The 18,266-nt window shown below is 37.7% G+C and overlaps 2 protein-coding genes across 4 annotated transcripts; both read left to right on the top strand.

The window, feature by feature from the left end:
• The first annotated feature begins 5,415 nt into the window (after positions 1–5,415).
• On the top strand, positions 5,416–7,563 carry LOC108173796 (large ribosomal subunit protein uL14mz-like). 3 transcript variants are annotated; one of them, XM_017333518.3, is made up of 4 exons: positions 5,432–5,594; positions 6,025–6,119; positions 6,438–6,529; positions 6,918–7,563. In XM_017333518.3, the coding sequence occupies exons 2-4, from the start codon at positions 6,086–6,088 to the stop codon at positions 7,293–7,295; spliced, it is 504 nt and encodes a 167-aa protein (XP_017189007.1). In that variant the 5' UTR covers positions 5,432–5,594; positions 6,025–6,085; the 3' UTR covers positions 7,296–7,563. The 3 variants fall into 3 exon arrangements, with proteins under 3 accessions (XP_017189009.1, XP_017189007.1, XP_017189008.1); XM_017333519.3 differs by having other exon boundaries at positions 5,436–5,594; positions 6,921–7,563; XM_017333520.3 differs by lacking the exon at positions 6,025–6,119 and having other exon boundaries at positions 5,416–5,594.
• Positions 7,564–17,007: 9,444 nt separating this feature from the next.
• On the top strand, positions 17,008–17,538 carry LOC103428658 (uncharacterized). The gene has a single exon (XM_008366785.1). It carries the CDS (start codon positions 17,008–17,010, stop codon positions 17,536–17,538), a length of 531 nt encoding a protein of 176 aa, XP_008365007.1.
• The last annotated feature ends 728 nt before the right edge of the window (positions 17,539–18,266 follow it).

The raw sequence follows: 18,266 nt of genomic DNA, 5'->3' as shown, positions 1-18,266 counted from the left end.
TATGTGATTTAGGCCTGGGAGTGACTCCAGACACTTCGGAGGCTTAGAGAGGTATTCTAGTTAGCTGGACACGAGGTAGGGACTCTATTTCCCGATGATAGGTCTATATCATGTTTAATCTTCGTGATATTAGTAATTATACCTAATACAGTAGTAATGGAATGCTTGTATGAAATTGAATCATTTGATTGTCATGGTTGTGTTATGGGTTGATAGTTTCCTCTCCGGTGTATTTTATATATCGACTATGTTAAATGTTATTATCTTTTGGTGAATGGTTGAGCTATGTAAAGTTGCTCGATTGAATATGTTGAGGTTTACAATTGTAACTGTGCAATTGAAATGCTCAGGTTGCTACATGATACAAAGTCAAGTGTTGGGTTGTGTAAAGTTTTGGTTAAACAAAGTGTTGGAAACTTATATATGTTCAAGCATCAGGGGAAGGTCTTGAAATTATAGTTGGGCATCGGGGGAAGGGCCCATATTAATGAAACTGAAACTACTAATAAAATTCGGGGTTAAGGGAGGAATGAGAGTTAACTTATATTCTATGGTGCTTGAAACCAAGTGGTATAAGCATGGTATGGGAAGTGCGGGTTTGGATGCCATAAATATAGGGTAGCGGGATTAGAAGGAAGTGAGTTCATAGGTACTTCTTTGTCATATCATTTGTATTTTACCTTATTGTTTGATGCATGACACTTTGATTAACTGTGATAAATGAACTTGAAGGGTATATGGTTCCTACTGGGCATGAAATGCTCACACCCTATTAGCTATTATAGGTACCGGTATTGAGGAACAGGATGATGACTCGTCTCTAAATGAATAGCCATATCATGTGTGTTGGTTCCTAGTTGTGCTTAGAATAAAGTGTCTTAGTATCTTAAGAGTGTGTTGTAAGAGTTGAACTCTTTAAACTCAAGATGTATTAAATAAACAGATCTAAATGAAATTTTAGATGGCTCTGGTTTCATCATACTTTTGTTGTAATGTTACAAATTTTTTTTAACTAAGATACTGTTCATGGCCTATTTCGATTATCATCCTTATTTTTGGATTGGGGTGTGACATCTTCGGAGTTCAATGACTATCCACAGTTAGCCATTGCTTTGGGACTTTCAATTGCTCACCATGGAGTTTACCAGGAACCAACAGAAGTACAAATTGTAGCACAATCCTCCTATTGAACCATTGATTCAAGAGGTTTCCCTACAACACCTAGATAAGGAAATATACAATTCCAATTTAGGATTGTTTTTTTATTGTATAGAGGATAAGAAAATTAAGGCTTATGATCTTGCTGCCAATCAGCTCCAAGAACTTCAACACCTCTTTGGTGATTTTGAAGAGATCTTTGTGGTACCCTTTCAGTTGCCTCTTTCCCGTGTTCATGACCACAATATACCCTTGGTAATTGGAGACAAACCTCCTAATATTAGGCCTTATCATTAAGGGCCATTACAAAAAACTAAAATTAAAAAAGTTGTGCAAGATTTACTAGCTGCAAGGTTTTTCAGGCCAAGTCACAATCATTTTTCATTCCTTGTGTTACTAGTGAAGAAGATGGAAAAGATATGGCGCATGTGCATTGACTACAGGGAGCTTAATTCCCTTACAATCAAGGATACGTACCCTATCCCTTTAATTGATTATCTAATTGGATGAGCTATTTGGTGCCAATTACTTCTCAAAATTGGATTTGAGGTCTAGTTATCATCAAATATTGATGCACCCTACAGATATAGAAAAATAAAACAGCTTTTAGAACCCATGAAGGCCATTATGAATTCTTGGTTATGCCATTTGGCCTAACTAATGCTCCAACAACCTTCCAGAATTTGATGAATGATCTTTTTAAGTCCTATCTTAAGAAATTTGTATTATTTTTCTTTGATGACTTGTTGATTTATCGTAAGAATTGGAGTGAGCACCTGTAACACCTGAAAGTGGTGTTTGAGATATTGCAGCACCATTAACTCTACCTCAAGAAGTCAAAATGTTGTCTAGGCCAAAGTAGAGTTGAATACCTAGGCCACATTGTATCTAGAGAAAGTGTTGAAGTTGATCCAGCTAAGTTGTAAGCAATTAAGGACTGGTCTATACCTAAGAATGTTAAAATTATTAAGGGGCTTCCTTGGTTTGACATGCTACTATAGGAAATTCATTCCTGGCTATGAAGGAATTTGTCAGCCATTATAGAATCTTACCAAAAAAGATAGCTTCTAATGGGACAGTAAAGCTACATTAGCATTTGAAAAACTCAAGGACATTATGGATTCTCCACAGGTCTTAGCACTTCCTGATTTCTCTAAGCCTTTTGAAATCAAGTGTGATGCTTCTAGATGTGGGACTGGATCAGTTTTACCACAAGGCAATAAACCCATTGCCTTCACCAGTCAATCACTAGGTCCTAGAAATCAAGCATTGTCTACCTATGAGAGAGAACTAATTGCCATAGTCTGTGCAGTTAAGAAATGATAAAGTTATCTCCGAGGAAGGCATTTCATTATTAAGACATATCACAATAGTCTTAAGTATTTCTTGAACCAAAGGGCTAACACACTTTCCAATAATAGTGGATTTCTAAGCTTCTAGGCTTTGACTATGAAATTCAATACAAATTTGGGCATGATAATGTTGTTGCAGATGCCCTCTCAAGAGTACAATGAGCCTCCCAACTCCAAGAACTTGCCACCTATCATTCACTTGAGTGTATCTCTATTTCATACCTTTATGGTGGTTAGTTAGATGACCTAAGAATGTATAATGAACATGATGAGTGGATTGCAAAGAAGAAATGGGAAGTCATGGAAGGGGTTAATATTGGTAGCTTTAGTTCTACACTTGCAAAGTTCACCATTGAGAATGGTTTCTTGCGTTACAAGAAGAGAATTACTCTTAGCCCTGAATCTGAGTGGAGAGATCAACTCATGGTAGAATATCCCTCAACTTCTGTTGCTGGACATCAAGGAGTTGTGAAGACTTATCACAGGTTGAAGATGTTTTATTGGCAAGGAATGAAGAAGAACATCAAGCAATTCATTGCTGAATGTCAGCAACAGAAGTATGAGACCATTTCACCTCCTGGATTGCTGAAACCTCTACCAATTCCTAGTAAAGTTTGGACTGATATAAGTATGGACTTCATAGGAAGGTTACCATTATGCAAAGGGAAATTTGTGATAATGGTTGTAGTTGATAGGTTATCTAAGTATTCACACTTTGTAGCCTTAACGCATACTTATACAGCCTCTGGAGTTGCTTAGTTGTTCATTGATCACATATTTAAACCTCATGGAATGCCCCAGACCATAGTTAGTGATATAGATCTAATTTTTATTATTGCATTTTTTAGGGAGTTCTTCAAATTGCAAAACTCTAAATTGTGCATGAGTTATGGATATCACCCTCAAAGTGATGGGCAAACTGAAGTGATGAACAGGTGTTTAGATACTTATTTAAGGTGTTTTGTGGAAGGACAACCTAGGAGTTAGATTAAATGGTTAGCTTGGGCTGAAAGGTGCTTTAACACTTCTTACCACAACTCTGCAAAATTCACTCCTTTTGAATTAGTGTATGGATACCATCCTCCACACATGGCTGCTTATGAGATTAGGAGTACTAATGTGGAATCTGTGGAACAAAGCTTGGTAGAAAGGGATAAAGTCCTAGTTGTGCTTAAGGCTAATTTGGAACTAGCTCAAAACTGAATGAAGGAACAGGCAGATAAGAGAAGAAGTGAAAGGCAGTTTGTAGTTGGAGATTATGTTTATTTGAACTTAGTTCCATACCAGTTGCAGTCCCTGGCACCCAACAGTTTTCATAAATTGCAGCTAAGATACTATGGCTCTTATGAAGTGATTGAGAAGGTGGGTGAGATAGCTTATAAATTGAGGTTTCCTGTGAATAGAAAAATCCATCCAGTCTATCATGTAAGTTGTCTAAAGGAGTAGCTGGGCAACAATGGAATTCTACATTCAACATTGCCTCAAGTAATGGAAGATGGTTTGTCTCTGCTTAGTCCTAAAGAAGTGTTATCTAGTAGAATTTACAAGAAAGGTGTTTTAGCTAATGTTCAACTATTGTTGTGATTGCCTTGATCACAAGTAATGGGACGAAATTGTAATGAATGGGTTAATTGTAAAGGAATTTGGGGATTTTTTTTATTTTTTTATTTTTATAATAAGGGAAATTGTAGTGAAGTTAGTTGATGAACTTTTGTATTTTGTGCTGAGTTGGCATTCACACACTCGGTGAGGCCTTTAGTGTTGGTTATATTCTCCCTTTAGTGGAGCAACAGTCATATATGAAAAATTAATATTTTACTCAGTTCAATTATGTTTCCCTTTCCTCTCCATATTCCCCCATTTTTGCAAGTTAAGGTCAAACCCAGAATCTGGGTTACTAACAGAGGTGAGGTAAGAGATTTGGGTGTGGGTTGCAGAAAGAAGGGAGGCAGGGTGGGGGTTTTGGAGGAAAGAAGGGATGGAAGGGGGTGATGTAGGAGACGGGTGGGTAAATTTTTTTATTTTAATTTAATTTTTTAATATTCCAGTGGGCCGATATTGACACGTAGCACACAATCATTGTCCACGTGGATGCCATGTCATCATTTAACGGAAAACTTAATGGATGTATGAAAGTGGTATAGAATTATGACTTTATGTACTAGACTGGACGAAAAAAACTTAATATACCAAATGTTGAAAACCAAAATATTTCAAAATAATAAACTAAGATTAACCCAATAAAATAAAAAGTGTTTTTTTTTTTCCTTTTAAAATTATGAGTCCACGACAGCATAGAGCAGCTCCAGCCCAACGGACCGGTGACATTTCATACCCAATAGCCTTAGCTCCTTACTCCAGCCCATGTGGGCGATTGGGCTGAGGAGGAGCTCGAATGAGAGGCCCGGCTCGAATCGATGGCCCGAGAGCCTGAGGGCTAGCTGATGCTAGGGTGACGTCAACCACGATATAAAATTAATTAAAAAATATAAAAAATTAATAAAAAATGTAAAAAATTAATTAAAAATATAAAAAAATGTAAAAAATTTATAAAAAATCTGAAAAAAAAATTAAAAATTATAAAAAAATGATTTAATTTTTCTATAAATATGTTATCATTATCTTCCAACTTACATCACAATTTTATATTTTCTCAAATACTTTGAGTTGTAATTTCTTATTTAATGACACGTAATACAACGTGACCAATTAAAAATCTTATATGAAATTACAAATAAAATTATTTTTTATTATTTTATAAAATAAAAAATACTAATATTTTATTAATTATTGCCATGACTATTTAGTTTAGGGACGAAGATGCAAAATATAATTACTGCTCATAAAAGGTAGTCACTGTCCACTTAATGCTATTCAATAGGAAGTTGGAGGACCTTTATACGCTGGACTTGCTTTTACGAAAGAGCGCTTTTCGGGATAAACTGTGTCAATTAACAAAACTTTCATTGACAATTCTGCCCTCTCTCTCCTAAAGCTAATGCGTCGTTCATAACTCTCTCCAATTTCTGGCGCCGCTCTCTCGTCTCCCTCGCACCTGGTTCGAACACTCTTCACCAACAAAAGGTAAATTTGCTTCTCTCTCAACCTCTATTTCTGCTTATTTCGACAATATTTTTTTCTTGTTGGAAGATTGAAATATTAAACTGGATAATGGGAAGATAGAATTGGAAGATTTGGGGTTCTATGAACTTGGTAGGCTCCATAGCAGATTGGGTTTGAGTTTGACTGATTTGTTAGAGAAAATGGGGCACCAATTCCTCCAAGGCTTCTTTGAATTAGCAGATCTGTTGTCATGATTTGGGGTTGTATTAGCCACTACCCTGCTCACTCCCCTTTCCCACTCCTTGTGAAATGGTTGAGTTGCGTCTTCTTCTGGGGTTATGGGTTTTTGTTAATTTCAAGCAATTTGAATTTGGTGCGTTTATTTTCCGGGCCTTAACCGATTGAGCTTCCAGTTATATTGGGGATTTGTATAACAACATTTTCTACACAGCTGAACAGCGCATAAAAGAAGATTTTCAATTTGGTTGAGAGTAAAAGTTGAGTGTTGAGGAATGGCAGCAGGTTTAGCTTCAAAGTGTTCACGGGGTACGTCATTTGTTTCTTGTTCAACTGTTAGATTCTAAATCCATTGGCTGCTTTCACCTCGCATGATAACAAATGTAAAATAGTTGAGCGTGCATCTGAAAAGATGCCACACTTTTCAAGATGTGGTTCTTTCATTCTTCGTCTTTGTGTTTCATTGTGCGAGTTGTATAATTCGTGTCTTAGAATATTGCTATATTGCAGTGGCACAATTTTCTGATTTTCCTGGATTAAGTTTAAGCGTTTTTGGTTTATGTTCTGCAATTATTTGCGTACCATTTACTCACTGCAATCCATTCAATCTGCTGGAAACAAATCCAGTTGGTCGTTCATTGTTGGGGGGCCTCGGCAACAACTTGTCTGGCTTATTGAGCGCATCACATGAGATGGCAAGCAGCACTTTCTTATCTCAGGTCAGTTTGTTCGTCTGATATTTGTTTGAAGATTATAACCTATACTTGTAAAATACTAACATTTTACAGGTTTTAAATCTTGACTATTTGAGGTTGTAGAGGATTAAGAGTTTCTCGTAGAGTTGGATTGGTACCATTTATTGAGCTGTTTGGAAGATTCATAGGAAAAAATCTAGTTTTGACAGGCTTAAATGGAGAGTCTTGGTGGTATTGCTGAGGACAATTGTTGAACACAGGCATTTGTTAGTTAATTCCAAGTTCTGCTAACTGTTTCTTGTGTTTATCTTCATTTTTTGCTAAATACCTCAAATTGAGGACTCGTTTATTACTTAGTGTTGACATGAGACTGATTCGTAGTTGTCGGTTTTTGTTTGGCGCACTTTTACAGCAGCAAAGGACCTTCATACAGATGAGGACTGTTCTCAAAGTCGTGGACAACTCGGGGGCAAAGAAGGTGATGTGTATACAAGCTTTGAAGGCAAATAAGAAGGGGGCAAGATTGGGAGACACCATTGTTGCATCAGTAAAGGAGGCCCATCCGAATGGAAAAGTGAAAAAGGGAAAGGTTGTGTATGGTGTGGTTGTTCGTGCTGCCATGCAGCGAGGCCGCTGTGATGGGAGTGAGGTCAAGTTTGATGACAATGCTGTGGTACTTGTGGACAAGCAAGGGCAGCCAATCGGGACTAGAGTATTTGGACCTGTCCCGCATGAGTTGAGGAAGAAAAAGCATGTCAAGATTCTTAGTTTGGCAGAGCATATTGCCTGAAAAGTGGAACACAAAGGAATTCCAGATGCACAATAAGAACAGAAAGCTATCTTGTAACGAGGTGTTAAAATTTTGAAACATCCAAGTGACCAGTTAATTCAGCTAGATCTGGGCAACGCTCAGCTCGACTGTCACTTTATTGTAGCTTCTCATGTCTGGTGAAATGGTGCCAAAATCGAGTTTGTGTAATTGCAGTGTGTCCAATGAATGATATGAAATTGCAATTTGTTTGATGAATGATATGAAACAAAAAATGGTCCCTTTTTCACGTCTCCGTTATAGGATAAGGCAGATCAGATCACGGTTTTCGCTACTTTGATTGTAGTCAGTGTGTTTAAATTTCACAATTTTAGTCTTGTAGTTTACAAATTGTTGCACTTGATGAGTTAGAATTAGTCCCGGGAGTTTATGACACGACATGAAAATAACAGGTTTCGGGTCAACAAGATAACTAATCGGGTCATTATCAGGTTCTTAATGGGTATACATGCGGGTAACACGTGGGTAACCGTTCTGATCCGTTAAGAAAAAAATTATTTTGATAATTTTAAAGTTTAATTACTAAAAGATTTATTATAAAATACAATAGTCATATTAATATATACAATATATTCTATATTAAATATATAGTTTTGTATTATTATTCTATATAAGTTATAAAATAGAAAAAAAAGTTTTAGTTATTATTTATTTTTATTATGAGAGTTCCTTATTGTCATTACTAGGATAAATTGTACTTAACATGTTGTCCAAAATTAAAATAAATTAGTATAATATTTGTATAGGCAAGAACTAAGAATACATACATACAAATATGAAAAATGTGAAAGAATATTTAAACACTCGTGATTCATCAATATTTCTCCACGAGTAGATAATGGTTACACTTACATTATCGTTTAGATTTTTAAAATCCTCCAAACCCTCATGAATAATGTTTTTTATTTGAGGGCAAAAATAATAAAATTAATAATAATTATTGTAGAAGTCTAAAAAATGTAAACAAAAAAAAAAATATATATATACAATCACTCATAGTGACAAGTTTTACAACTTTCATGAAGGGGTCAGCTTCAAAATCCAACACAAAAATCCATAAACCTTAAATTTATATTTAACCATCAATTGTTATTTACGCTTTATTCTTCTAACTAAATTTCATTTTTAAAATTTTGTTTTTTGAAAATATGATCATCCGGCGGATGTAAGAAGATGAACGGTTCAGATCTTTAATATCATGTTTCGATATTTACAATTGACTGAAATATGATTCGATGTCATATAGTTTGTAGAAACTTTATAAACATCAAGCAATATTTTCACTAACCGTAAAACTCTGAACATAATATCAACGATCCAAACCGTTCATCTTCCTGCATCCTCTAATAGATAATGTTTTCAAAAAAGAAAATCCGAAAAAACAAAATTTGATAAGAAAAATGAAGTGTAAATGTAAACAACAATCCATGGTTAAATTTTGATCTATGATTTATATGATTATAGTGTCGAATTTCGAAGTTAAGCTTTTCACAAAAGTTGTAAAGTTTGTCATTACGAGTGTTTATATATTTTTTTATATATTTTTTACACTTGTACATTAATTAAAAAATTATTAAAGAAAAATGTGCAAGGTTCCAATGTCCTTAATTTTGCAAATCTTTTGAACATTTGATATTTTATAATGTTCTAATGTTTTTTTTTATGTTTTGGATGTGACAATATAGTATATGTGACGACACGTCCCTAATTTTCCTATGTAATTTCTCCTCGAGTATGTGTATTGACGGTTATGCCCTTATTGGCAAGTGAAGTGGACATATTCATATCGCTTTTATTTTATTTCTTGCAATCGCATTTAAATTGTACACGTTGTTACAAGTATACATAAATTTTATCAGTGTGAAAACACTAGTTTGGATAGATTTTCGATACTCTTTTCTGTACAAAATTCAAAACCCTATCCCTAGCTTTTATTTAGCCCATCCCGTGCACTCCACCAATCCCATCCATTCCCTCATTTCTGTCCACCAATCAGAAAAAAAAGAAAAATGGACTCTCTCTCTTCCTTTTCTCTCTCTCCCTCTTGAAACTCTCTTCTTCTCTGCAAACCCTCAAACGAGCTTCAAAGCTCACAGATCGAACCTAAGAACCTCATTTTCGTGTTCATCTCATCCTCACGAACATAACCATGTTCTTGATACCTGGAATGGATGAGTTTTCAACGTCGAACTCGGGCAAACTGAGTTCGATGTGTTTTCGAGCGAGTTAGGAAGTTTTGAAGCTTGGGGAAGCTTCTACGCAACTCCTAGAGGCTCCTACTACAATTTGGGAGAAATTTAGAAGTGAAACGACCGAGTTTCGAAGAGTTCACTTTTGGCTAGAACTTTTGAGGCTTTTTCTAGCGACCTCCATCCACTTTTTGGACTCCAAACAGGTATAACATGATTATACTCTTCACGAGCTTCAAATCCATATAAAGTACGTCAAAAATGGTTGAGAAATGAAAGAGAATAGTGAGTTTGAAATTTTTCCAGAAATCCGACGAAAAATCAAGTTGCAGACGGCAGTGGACGGCAGCGAAGGCAAGGACAACCGGAGGAGGAGACGGAATATTCCATCAGAGTTGACGGAATATTCCTGACGGCATCAGGTAACGTCGTTAACTTATGTTAGCATTTAACGGAATATTCCGTGGAATATTCTTGATGGACTTCAGGCACCGGCCTGCATGAGGGGGCGCGTCGGTCCGTGCCCTTGACGGCGTGTGGTGGTGCGTGAGTTGTCCAAATATTATTTTAAAAATTTGGGGATGTTCGTGACGTCGAGTAGGTCACGATGGTATATATAAACCCCAGGTTTGAGCAAACTATGGAGGTTTTATTTAGGTTTCCATATATGTTCTTTAATTAATTCTATTTTAGTTATTTCACATATTGGGGAAACATATCCCGAGGACGTTCAAGGCCAAGCTAGGCTCGAGGGTTACGATCAAGCGACGTACTTGTGAGTGGGCATTTTATTTTTATATCTATACGTATTTATAGTTTCCAAAATTGCATAAATACATCACTTTGCGTATATATTGCCAAATAATTGATAACTGCGATATAATTGTGATAAATGCTGCTATATGGTTAAGATATTACTGTCATGGCAGTCATACATATTTGTACATGCTCATCTTGTTCCACCTTGGTGTTAGTACTTGCCCTAGGGCCAAGGCCAGTCCTTCACATGTATGTTCACATCGTACCGTTCGCTTGTCTTAGATCCAAGTTAGGTGCCAGTCCTGTCGGGTAGATTGCATTACGCAATCCGACTTGTATGTGATTGTGCTTCTGCACCAACTTTCACGTGATCGTAGTACTAAAGCATATTGATTACACCCAGTCATGTTCGTGTCAGAAATTATTTGTTCGAACTCATGTGTCAGCCTAGATTGATGAGCACTTAGCTATACTTGATTATCACATGATTATTACTGTGGCATTTAACACATCATGACTTGGCATAATTGTGGTTATAATGCTATTGATTTATTGTTTACATACCTATATAGTGTGTTTTAAGGAAACTCTACTTGTTTTACAGCGAGGGGTTAATATATTTGAAAGTAAAGGATTTCGTATAAGCATTGTTTTGCTGACCTACTCAACTTTGTTTTTTGCCCCTCCAGGACCTAGATAGCTGTACTCTTTGTGGCACTTGAGGAATCTTGGCAGTTCTAACATTCTCTTCTGTTTAGACGTACGAACTTATCACCGTTATATAATAAGTGTACTTTAGTTTCTTTGACTACTCTTTTGTAGTCTCACTGTCTATTACACTCTGAATAATTATAGTGGGTTGTTCCCACGATTGCGTACTCTTTCACCGTTTAGTATAATTAGTTCTAATTAGTTTAAATTTATTCACTTTTTACATCACTTACCCTTATGGTTAAGTCACCTCACGGTGACAGCCAGTATGCTTCGACCTTTCCAGGTCGGGGTGTGTCAGCTTGGTATCGGAGCATAGGTTTAGACAGTCCTGCATTTCCTAGTATGTTTTAACCCTTATTTTCTTATGTCAGAACCATGCCACCTCGTAGAGAGCCATGTTCTCTAGCTGAGAATAACTTTACAGACTTTGGACAGTTTAGTGAGGCTATTACCAATGCTATTCAATCTTCACTCCGCCCTACCTCAAGGAATACGTTGGATATTGTACCTCGCCTGATGATTAATGATTTCTTTGGTAATGATGGATCAAAGAAGTTAGAGATATGGTTCGATCATGTTGAGAAGACCTTTCGAGTTATGCATAGGCATGGTAATCTTCCCCTAGAGAGATGGATTGAGACAACAGCCTAGTTCTTTCGTTTGGGAGCAGAATCTTGGTGGGATCAGGAGAAGAAATCATTATCCGATGAGGATGCTATGAATTGGGATGTTTTCAAGCGGAAATTTCAGACCAGATTTGTTCTTCCGGAGTATTTGGATCGTAAGAAGGATGAGTTCTCAGATCTGAGGTAGGGTAAGATGTCAGCTACTGGGTATCATCGAAAGTTCACAAACTTATCTCGTTATTGCCTCGAGATTGTTGCTAATCCCCGAGAGATGCTTCGTCTGTTTAAGAGAGGAACTTGCAAGAAATGGCGTTCTATGGCAACCACTACTCTCTGTGCTACATATCAGGATTTCTTCGAGGTCTTGCTTCGGGTTGAAAATTCAGAGAATGCTCTTGACAATGAGGATGAGGATGTCGGTAGGAATGGCCAGAGGTACAGTAACAGAGGACTATCGTCATTTGGCCAGAGAAGGGCTCATAATTTTAAAATGAGTGGAAACAGCTCTGGATCGTTGAGCGGGGGTTCTAACTCTGGTACACCTCAGAGATGAGGCAGGTCTGCTAGTGGTTCTCGTTTTCAGAATCAAGAAAACTCCAGCAGTTCAGGTGTTCAGTTTTGTCACAGGTGTAACACCCGTCATTATGGTAAGTGTAAGAGAGGAAGCAGAGGATGTTTCACTTGCGGACAAACAAGGCCTATGACCTATAATTGTCCTCAGAATCAGAAGAATCAGTCTGCTAATCTACCACCTGCAGTCCCCTTACAGCAGTTTCCAGCACCTGGTAATCGTCAGCAGATACGCTATACCAATACACACCTGAGGTTCCCTACTATCAGGGAGGCTATCAGCAGACTCAAGGAGGTTATCCACAGTTTCAGGGAGACTATACACCGTATCAGGGTGGTGGAGCACAGATGTATACTGGAGGACAATATCAGAATCTAGACGTAGCGTCTAACAGTGGAGGTTCAGGAAGACAGGAAAATCTACCCCAGCAGGGCCGAGGTAATCAGGGTTGAGGTAATCAGACTCAAGCAAATAGGGGTCGTGGAGGCAGGCAGCAAGTTCAGGGAAGAGTCAACAACATCACCCTTCAGGATGCTCAAGCAAATTCGGACTTGATCATGGGTACATTGAATGTTCAAGGCCATTTTGCTAAAGTTTTAATTGATTCTGGTACTACACATTCAGTTACTTCCCATAAGTTTGCTCAAACGACTCAACCACATCCTACTTCACTCGGCTCCGAGTTGGAATTCTCGATGCCTAAGGGTGAAATATGTTATGTTTGTTGGGAATATCAAGGATGTCCCATCCCTGTTGAAGATGTAGTCATGTCAGCTAATCTTGTCCCTTTGGATATCGTTGATTTTGACGTTATCTTAGGCATGGATTGGTTACACTACAATCATGCCAAGTTGGATTGTTATGAGAAGGTTATTACTTTTCACCGACAGGGAATGCCAACTGTCACATTTATTGGTGAACGTGGTGGTCTAAAGCACGGAGTTATCACTGCCATGAGGGCGAGATGACTGTTGAGTAAAGGTTATCAAGGCTACTTAGCTCATGTTGTGCTATCGGAATAGACTACTGCATCTGTGGAGGACGTCGGAGTAGTTAGGCACTTTCCCGATGTTTTTCTTGAGGAATTACCTGGCTTACCCCCAGATCGTGAAGTGAAGTTCACCATCGATCTACTTCCAGGTACTAATCCTATTTCCAGCAGTTGAAGTACCTTCTCACTCATGCACCTGTCTTAGCATTTCCTGATGATGGTGGGAACTTCGAGATCTACAGTGATGCATCTCTTAATGGTCTTGGATGTGTGTTAATGCAGCATGATAAGGTGATTGCATATGCATCGTGGCAGTTAAAGCCCCATGAGAGGAACTATCCTACTCATGATCTCGAGTTGGCAGCGATCATCTTTGCTTTGAAAATTTGAAGGCATTATCTTTATGGGGAAAAGTGTAAGATCTTCACTGATCATAAGAGCCTTAAGTATATCTTCACTCAGCTAGATCTCAATCTCTGGCAACGGAGATGGGTAGAGTTGCTCAGTGATTATGACTGCACCATTGAGTATCGCCCAGGTTGTGCAAATTCAGTAGCTAATGCTCTTAGTAAGAAGTCTCATGGCCAACTTAATGCTCTTTATGCTAGTCGCATTCCTCTTTTGACTGACCTAAGATCCACTGGTGTAGCATTGAAAGAGGGTCGACGAGGGGCCCAAATTGCCAATTTTCAGGTCAGACCGATTCTGTTGGATCGTGTTCTCGAAGCCTAGAGGAACGATACAGAATCTCAGGAATTGATACTGGGAGTGTTAGATGGGAAAAAGAAGGACCTCTAGATTAAGGATCCTGACGGCATGCTTATGCAAAGTGATCGGATGTATGTACCTGATGCGATGAAAGTTAAGCACTCAAATTAAATCCTCTTATTGTCAAATTGTAGTATAAATGCAAGTAGGGATCGTTCTAAACCGGGGATTATGAGGGCTTGCTAAAACCTCTAAACTAACTCAAAAACATAAAAACAAAGTTAAAGACGTTTGAATAGACTCAAAAGACTCAAAACAAGTTCACTAGACTCAAAACAACTTAAAAACACTCAAAACTGCCTAAAAACACAAAATGGGCAGATTTTGACTCTAACACAACTTTGGACGAATTTAGTGTTTTGACTTAAATCAAAACACTCTAAAACAAAAACAAAACAGATTTTAAACACTTTGGAACAAGAAAGTAAAATGGGGGTTTTGATTTGGATGAATTTGAAATAAACAAGCAAGTTATAAAACTAGGCAGATTATAAAATGAATTTGAGAAATAAAATGATGGATGGATTAGTTAGAGGTCTGTTCTTCACACATGACACACTTGTACATGAATCGATTTCCAATTGCTTTTCAATAAACTATGATGCTCAACACCCCAGATTAACCGTGATGCACAAATTAACCCTCAAATTTTCCTTTACTCATTGAATTGGATGAATGCATGCGACAATCCAAATCATTCTCTAAAAGTCCCCTATATGAATGCATAATAGAGATACAATCAGAGATCATTACGTTCAATGAAAATCATAAGTGTTGACGAGGCAATTATAACTATGAATGCATGATACAATTGCCAAGAATTCAATTAACGCGATTGTGATAAACAACCTTCACTACTCATGAATATAAACTTGTAACGATTAGGTGAAACTCATTTATATTCTAGCATCTAATTCATGCATGAAAACTAAGTATGCATCCTTAATAAACATACAAGAATCAGTTATGAATAAAATAGATAATTGAATTGCAATCACAACTTATCAAATCACAATTGGAAGAAATCAATTCAAATCTCAAGCATGTTCATGGCTTCAAACTTCCCCCTAACTAAATAGGGGTTTAGCCACTCATAATTGCAACAAAATTAGAAAATAACAAAGTAGACATTGAAAGCAAGAACGAAGTACACCTAAAATGCTCCAAAGTTCCAAGCTTGAAACGCCAAGGACCTTTGTTTTCACCACCTTGTTGTAGCACAAGTGTCTAGGATGTGTATGGATATATGGATGGAATGGATTTGCACGGCTAAGAGATGATAGTGTTGGATTGGTGAGATGTAGTATGGCTAGATGAATGGATGGAATGGATTTGCACGGCTAAGAGATGAAAGTGTATGGATTGGTGAGATGTAGTATGGCTAGATGAATGGATGGAGGTCACTACAAGGAAATTGTGTTTGTTAATGAAGCTCTTTTGATGGATCAAGATTGTCTTTAGGAAGGGGAATGGTGGATGTATTTATAGGCTAAGGAGATGACCACTTCAATTCCTTGCATGTGCAGTTTGTATGGGTGTGTGATGTCCATGTTTCCCTTTACATTTGCACACACATGACCTCCATCATTTCAGCCACAAATCAACCCATTTCTACCCATGTGTGTGTGTTTCCTTTGCCCATGTGTGTGTGTTTTTCCTTTGCATTTGCACACACATATTCTTCATTATTTCAGCCAACAATCCACCCATTTTCTGCCCATGTCAAACTGTCCATGCCATGCCTTTCTCTTTGTGTGTGTGATGTCCATGTTTCTTCCATGTGCCTTGTTCATCTTCTAGCTGTGCATTTCCACTTGCTCCAAAGCCAAATGAGTGCAATCATAACCCCATTTGCTGCTGAGTGTTGATGACAAAGCAAAACACAAAACAAGTGCCTTTACTTTCTCACTTTATTAGCCAAATCTGCTTAGCCCTTTTCTGAACCTTTCAGTGTTACAATGCCCATAACTTCTTCTAGAAAAATGATATTAACAATCAGTAAATTGCTCCAACAAATAGACATCCGTAGCTTTCCAAGCATATAAGTCTCATTCTCTCATTCATTCTGAGCTGTTCGTAACATGCTTCCAAAGTCAGCTAATCTGCACAGGCAGTTTTGACGAATTTGTTACTTAGTAACTCACTTGTGCTACTTTTCTTTTCTTTGCTTGATAAATCACACAAAACACAAAAACATAGTAAATAGCTCAAAAATATAAGGAACTAAATAAGAAAAGAAAAGTGAATTTTATGTAAAATATATATAAATATGAGCTTATCAGTCCCTAATGTTGCGGAACTAAAGAGAGACATATTGGATGAAGCGCAAATTTCTGCTTATGCGATGCATCCAGGGAGTACCAAGATGTACCATACCATTTGACACCTCTATTATTGGCTAGGTATGAAAAGAGAAATTGCAGAGTATGTTAGTCGTTGTGTAGTTTGCCAGCAGGTTAAGACAGAAAGGAAAAAGCCATTTGGATTGCTACAACCACTCCTGATACCTCAGTGGAAATGGGAAGATATTACAATGGATTTCGTGTACAAATTACCTCATACTCGAAATGGTTATGATGGTATCTGGGTGATAATTGATCGGCTTACCAAATTAGCACACTTCATAATCGTTCGTGAAAATTACTCGTTAAGTCAGTTAGCGGAACGGTTCATCTCTGAAGTGTTTAAATACCATGGGGTTCCAATTAGTATTATTTTTTACCGGGATCCCTGATTTACTTCAAAGTTTTGGGTAGCGTTTTGGGAAACTTTGGGATCGAGATTATTCTACAGCACCGCCTATCATCCTCAAACTGATGGGCAGTCAGAGAGAACTATCTAGACTTTGGAAGATATGTTGAGATCCTCAGTTCTACAGTTTGGAGATGCTTGGCACAAGCGTTTACTGTAGATAGAGTTCGCGTACAACAACAGCTTCCATTCTAGTATTGGTATGGCACCATTTGAAGCGTTGTATGGGAAATCATGTCGTACTCCACTTTATTGGTCCAAGGTCGATGAATGAGTTTTGGTAGGCCCTGAGATCGTGGATGAGATGACACAGAACATTCAGGTGATAAAGGCTAACCTGAAAGAGGCCCAGGATCGGCAGAAGAGTATCACAAACAGACATTCTACTGACAGAGTTTATAAGGTTGGTGATTGGGTATTCTTGAAGTTATCGTTGTGGAAAGGTGTTGTGCGATTTGGCAAGAAAGGGAAACTTAGCCCTAGGTACATCAGACCATACCAGATAGTTGAACGAGTTGGCGAAGTTGCTTATCAACTCACTTTGCCACCAGAGTTGGCGAGAATGCACAATGTGTTTCATGTATCGATGCTACAAAGGTACGTCTCTGAGCTGTCTCATGTGATCCCTTCTCAGCCATTAGAGATCAATCCAGATTTGACCTATGATGAGGTTCCAGTGACTATCCTTGATTGGAAGGATAAGGTTCTTAGGAACAAGACCGTGCAGATGGTGAAAGTTTTGTGGAGGAACCATTTAGTGGAGGAAGCTGCTTGGGAGACAAAAGAGCGTATGCAAGATATGTATCCATGTCTGTTTTATGGCTTTGATTTGTAGTCAGTGTTGAAATTTCGAGGATGAAATTTTTATAAGATGGTAGATTGTGACAACCCGTCCTTAATTTTCCTATGTAATTTCTCACCAAGTATGTGTATTGACGGTTATGCCTTTATTGACAAATGACGTGGACGTATTCATATCACTTTTATTTTATTTCTCGCAATAGCATTTAAATTGCACACGTTGTTATGAGTGTACGTAAATTTTATTAGTGTGAAAACACTAGTGCGAATAGATTTTCGATACTCTTTTCTGTACAAAATCCAAAACCCTATCCCTAGCTTTTATTTAGCCCATCTTGTGCACTCCACCAATCCCATCCATTCCCTCATTTCTGTCCACCAATCAGAAAAAGAGAAAAATGGACTCTCTCTCTCTCTCTCTTTCTCTCTCTTCCTTGTCTCTCTCTCCCCCTCTCGAAGCTCTCTTCTTCTCTACAAACCCTTAAATGAGCTTCAAAGCTCACAGATCGAACCCAAGAACCTCATTTTCGTGTTCATCTCATCCTCACGAACATAACCATGTTCTTGAAACCTGGAATTGACAAGTTTTCAATGTCGAACTCGTGAGGTCCGAACTCGGACAAACTGAGTTTGATGTGTTTTCGAGCGAGTTAGGAAGTTTTGAAGCTTGGGGAAGCTTCTACGCAACTCCTCGAGGCTCCTATTACAATTTGGGAGAAATTTGGAAGTGAAACGACCGAGTTTCGAAGAGTTTACTTTTGG

The sequence above is a fragment of the Malus domestica genome, chromosome 05, assembly GCF_042453785.1.
Source record: "Malus domestica chromosome 05, GDT2T_hap1".
In the NCBI taxonomy this organism is placed as follows: Eukaryota; Viridiplantae; Streptophyta; class Magnoliopsida; order Rosales; family Rosaceae; genus Malus; species Malus domestica.
This window is presented reverse-complemented; position numbering and strand designations above follow the sequence as displayed.

Bases quoted from the DNA above. Each gene is read 5' to 3' on its own strand.
- LOC103428658 (XM_008366785.1), top strand. From the start codon at position 17,008: ATGACACAGAACATTCAGGTGATAAAGGCTAACCTGAAAGAGGCCCAG.
- LOC108173796 (XM_017333518.3), top strand. From the start codon at position 6,086: ATGGCAGCAGGTTTAGCTTCAAAGTGTTCACGGG. The intron at 6,120-6,437 runs GTACGTCATTTG...AAACAAATCCAG, and splicing joins AGCTTCAAAGTGTTCACGGG to TTGGTCGTTCATTGTTGGGG. The intron at 6,530-6,917 runs GTCAGTTTGTTC...GCACTTTTACAG, and splicing joins GCAGCACTTTCTTATCTCAG to CAGCAAAGGACCTTCATACA.